Raw genomic sequence first — 4,598 nt, forward strand, 5'->3', positions numbered from 1 at the left:
AACCTGACCAGGGCGATGTCGTGGTCACTGCTGTCCGGCCGGTACGCCCCGTGGATGACAATCTGTTGGACTCCGATTTCTTCTTCAAACTCCTCGGGCACCAGCGTGTGGTAATCCCCGACCCGGACAGCATAGCTCCGCGAGCCGTTCCCGTACCTGAGAGGCGGCGCCAGTCAGCGCATCAGATGCTGAAAGGCGTCCTAGAGCTACTGCGAGCCCGTGTCCCACGTCGCCCGCCCCCTTAGGTCCCCCCTTTCCTTCCATTGCTCGGCCCCCACCGCTGTGGGACGCGAAAGCCATCCTTCCACCCCACGGAACCTCAGTCCCCTGACCCTGACCTCCCTCTCCCCAGGCTGCATTCCGTAATCCCTCCGTCCTTCCATCCACCAAACACGGCTCCGGCTCATGGGCACCACGTGCGGGGCAGCGGAAGGGGAAATGACACTGAGCAGCTCTGCTTCACTTCTTCCCGGAAATGAAAGCGTCCGCTGGGTACAGGCCTGTCCTCGGGTGTGGACTTAGAGAAGCTGGCGTTCTCTGTGACCGCCCACCTGCACGGCAGACCCTCCCACTCGCTCCCGTCTATTCCTGGGAGCTAGATGCTGCCAAACATTCGAACAGGCTATGCAGGGCCCTGACCACCCCGCCGTGTGGGAAGCAATTTAACTGCCCAGCTGAACACTAGGCAACGCTACAGAGATGATGTAGCTATCAGCCACCTACCACAGACCCGTAACACCATTTCCTGTGCCTCCCTGAGGGTCTCCATCTCCAACCTTAATCCACCTCCATCTTTAACACCCAGACGCCTTCCACATGGTGCACCTACAGAATATCACCTGCTGGGCTCCACTTCAAAATGGAAGCAACATTTAGGGCTATTTCACATTCTGAGACTGTAGAAAGCAATAGTGGACAAGAATCAGATATTCAGATAATTCTCACTTAGCTCCCACTTTCTGTGTACTGATATTACTATTATAGAGATTCAATATGCCTACTTAATGTACTCGGGTTTTAAAGTGATACCCCAAGTGATTTATTTCTTTTCTAATGAGAAAAACTGGGGTTGCACCCTTGAAAGTACTGCTCAAATGTTTCATGTATCTTTGGAATAGAATTTAAAAGCCATCACTGGCCAGTACAGCAGCCAGCGGCCACCTGTGTCTATTGAGTACAGCAGCCAGCGACCACCTGTGCCTGTTGAGTACAACAGCCAGCGGCCACCTGTGCCTGTTGAGTACAGTAGCCAGCGGCCACCTGTGTCTGTTGAGTACAGCAGCCAGCGGCCACCTGTGTCTATTGAGTACAGCAGCCAGCGACCACCTGTGCCTGTTGAGTACAACAGCCAGCGGCCACCTGTGCCTGTTGAGTACAGTAGCCAGCGGCCACCTGTGTCTGTTGAGTACAGTAGCCAGAGGCCACCTGTGCCTGTTGAGTACAGTAGCCAGCTGCCACCTGTGTCTGTTGAGTACAGTAGCCAGAGGCCTCCTGTGCCTGTTGAGTACAGTAGCCAGCGGCCACCTGTGTCTGTTGAGTACAGTAGCCAGAGGCCTCCTGTGCCTGTTGAGTACAGTAGCCAGCGGCCACCTGTGTCTGTTGAGTACAGTAGCCAGAGGCCTCCTGTGCCTGTTGAGTACAGTAGCCAGCGGCCACCTGTGTCTGTTGAGTACAGTAGCCAGAGGCCTCCTGTGCCTGTTGAGTACAGTAGCCAGCGGCCACCTGTGTCTGTTGAGTACAGTAGCCAGAGGCCTCCTGTGCCTGTTGAGTACAGTAGCCAGCGGCCACCTGTGTCTGTTGAGTACAGTAGCCAGAGGCCTCCTGTGCCTGTTGAGTACAGTAGCCAGCGGCCACCTGTGTCTGTTGAGTACAGTAGCCAGAGGCCTCCTGTGCCTGTTGAGTACAGTAGCCAGCGGCCACCTGTGTCTGTTGAGTACAGTAGCCAGAGGCCTCCTGTGCCTGTTGAGTACAGTAGCCAGCGGCCACCTGTGTCTGTTGAGTACAGTAGCCAGAGGCCTCCTGTGCCTGTTGAGTACAGTAGCCAGCGGCCACCTGTGTCTGTTGAGTACAGTAGCCAGAGGCCTCCTGTGCCTGTTGAGTACAGTAGCCAGCGGCCACCTGTGTCTGTTGAGTACAGTAGCCAGAGGCCTCCTGTGCCTGTTGAGTACAGTAGCCAGCGGCCACCTGTGTCTGTTGAGTACAGTAGCCAGAGGCCTCCTGTGCCTGTTGAGTACAGTAGCCAGCGGCCACCTGTGTCTGTTGAGTACAGTAGCCAGCTGCCACCTGTGTCTGTTGAGTACAGTAGCCAGCTGCCACCTGTGTCTGTTGAGTACAGTAGCCAGCGGCCACCTGTGTCTGTTGAGTACAGTAGCCAGAGGCCACCTGTGCCTGTTGAGTACAGTAGCCAGCGGCCACCTGTGTCTGTTGAGTACAGTAGCCAGCTGCCACCTGTGTCTGTTGAGTACAGTAGCCAGCTGCCACCTGTGTCTGTTGAGTACAGTAGCCAGCTGCCACCTGTGTCTGTTGAGTACAGTAGCCAGCTGCCACCTGTGTCTGTTGAGTACAGTAGCCAGCTGCCACCTGTGTCTGTTGAGTACAGTAGCCAGCTGCCACCTGTGTCTGTTGAGTACAGTAGCCAGCTGCCACCTGTGTCTGTTGAGTACAGTAGCCAGCTGCCACCTGTTAGCCAGCGGCCACCTGTGTCTATTGAGTACAGTAGCCAGAGTCCATCTGTGTCTGTGGGGGAACTTGAGATGTGGTTAGCCTTAGCCTGAATGGATACATGCTAAAAGTATAAAGAGACTCAGGACTTTAAATATTTAGTATAAGAAAAAGGTGCTATATATAATGTTTCTATGGATAATAGGAAAATTAATAACTCAATTTTTATATTACATTTTCAATGGTAATGTTTTGGATATACTGAGTTAAAGTGTATTATTAACATTAATTTCACCTGTTTGGTCTTTTTATCTTTTAATGTGGCTACAAGAAAATAAATGTAACACTACATGTATGACTTGTATTGTGGCTCATTATATTCCTACTAGACAGCACTGGCCTAGAGAAAGAGGTTGGCATAAACTGGGCATCCATTTATGATATATCTTTATCGCAGTCTCCTAGGCTGCTTATAACTTAAGCTGACTTGCAAGACATTCCCTTCCCATGTCAACACTTTGTGTCCTTTAAGATAATTACATCTGTCCCAGCCAGTCCGTGGAAGGCGCTGATGCGTAGCTGCACTAGGCCTTGCATCTGAACTGGCCGCAGACGTAAGTCCCCCACGATCCAGACATGGGCCGCAGGAGGACCCCACTGCACAGGGGAGTCATGACTGGAACGCGGTGAAGCCCGGGCAGCCTCGCTTCTCGCGTCACCTCCTGCCTGGACCACGGCAACGGCCCAGCACACGCCTTCCTCTTCGCTCTGACCTGAGCTTCATCACAAGTGTAACTGAAATGCACCCTCCATGCTGCGGCCAGAGTGACGTTTCCCGCAGACAGAGCAACTGCCCTTCTGACGACCCTTCGCGGGGTCCCCACGGCCGACCTGCTGCAGGTCAGACCCTTAAAGGATCACCCACCGCCTGAGAAAGGCTGTCCCCCCCTCACCCAGCCGGGACCTGTGCCGGCTCAGCTGCTGACATGGGAGCCTCCCAGCTGGCGGCTGCTCAGAGGGTGGGGCGTCGCCCATGCCCGGAGAGGAGGGGTCGCAGCTCCATCCCCAGCGGGGCGTGCAGGAGGCAGCCCGTCCATGATTCTCTCATTGATGTTTCTCTCCCTTACCCTTTCCTTCCTCCATCTCTAAGATCAGTAAAAACTATAAAAATTTAAAATAAAAAATAAGTGCCTCACAGCCTCCTCCTCATCCAAACCATTAGCAAAGCACCCCCGCCCCCATCCTCCTGAGGCCAACACAGACTTGGTCTCTCAGGTCTCACGTCGAGAACACACAGCGGGCAGGGCCTCTGCGCTCCCAGCAGCAGGCCCTTCACCTTCAGCCCGGCTTCTCGGACTTGCTAAGAAGTGACCGGCCCTCGGGTCAGGGCCAGGCCTGCTCGCTCGCTGTGCTGACCACGCGAGGGACCCGTGGCCGAGGTCCCCGTGCGACTGGACGTGCACAGCTCACTGTGGGCCGAGCTTCACAAGGAAACAGACTGAGGGACCCTCAGTGATGCCCGTTGGTGAAAGGCCTTCGACTGCCCCTCAAATGAAATGGAGGGAACCCTCAGACACGCGGCAGGAGAAGCCGGCAGCTCAGCAAACCCAGCCCCACCCGCTCTGGGAGCCCAGGTGACCCCCAACAGCAGCAGGGGCGAGAGGGAACAGAGCCAGTCATGCAGGGGCGGCCACATCTGTGCTCGCCCCGCCATCTCCTCCAAGAACAGGCTTCCAGCGGCCCATGCGTGGCTGTGACGGGCTCTGCTGTCCGATGGACCCACAGGCTGACACGCGGCTGTGTGAGCGGCTCCGTGGCTTAGAGAGAAGGGGCCTGTGTAGCGGGACCCGTCACACCGGAGAGTGAGGACCCACCACCCACGTGAGCGAGGACCTGCCGCCCGTGCCGAGCGGGGACCCGTCGCACAGGCCGAGCGG

The 4,598-nt window shown here is 55.7% G+C and overlaps 1 protein-coding gene across 1 annotated transcript in view; it reads right to left on the minus strand.

Moving 5' to 3' along the window:
* Positions 1–4,598, minus strand: part of PRSS12 (protease, serine 12) — a 48,755-nt gene that overhangs the window by 1,509 nt on the left and 42,648 nt on the right. The window contains exon 9 of the mRNA XM_015563374.1: positions 4–162. Within this exon, the coding sequence (XP_015418860.1) occupies positions 4–162 (159 nt within the window). The remainder of the gene's footprint in view (positions 1–3; positions 163–4,598) is intronic.

The sequence above is a fragment of the Myotis davidii genome, unplaced genomic scaffold (assembly GCF_000327345.1).
Source record: "Myotis davidii unplaced genomic scaffold, ASM32734v1 scaffold698, whole genome shotgun sequence".
NCBI classification, from domain to species: domain Eukaryota; kingdom Metazoa; phylum Chordata; class Mammalia; order Chiroptera; family Vespertilionidae; genus Myotis; species Myotis davidii.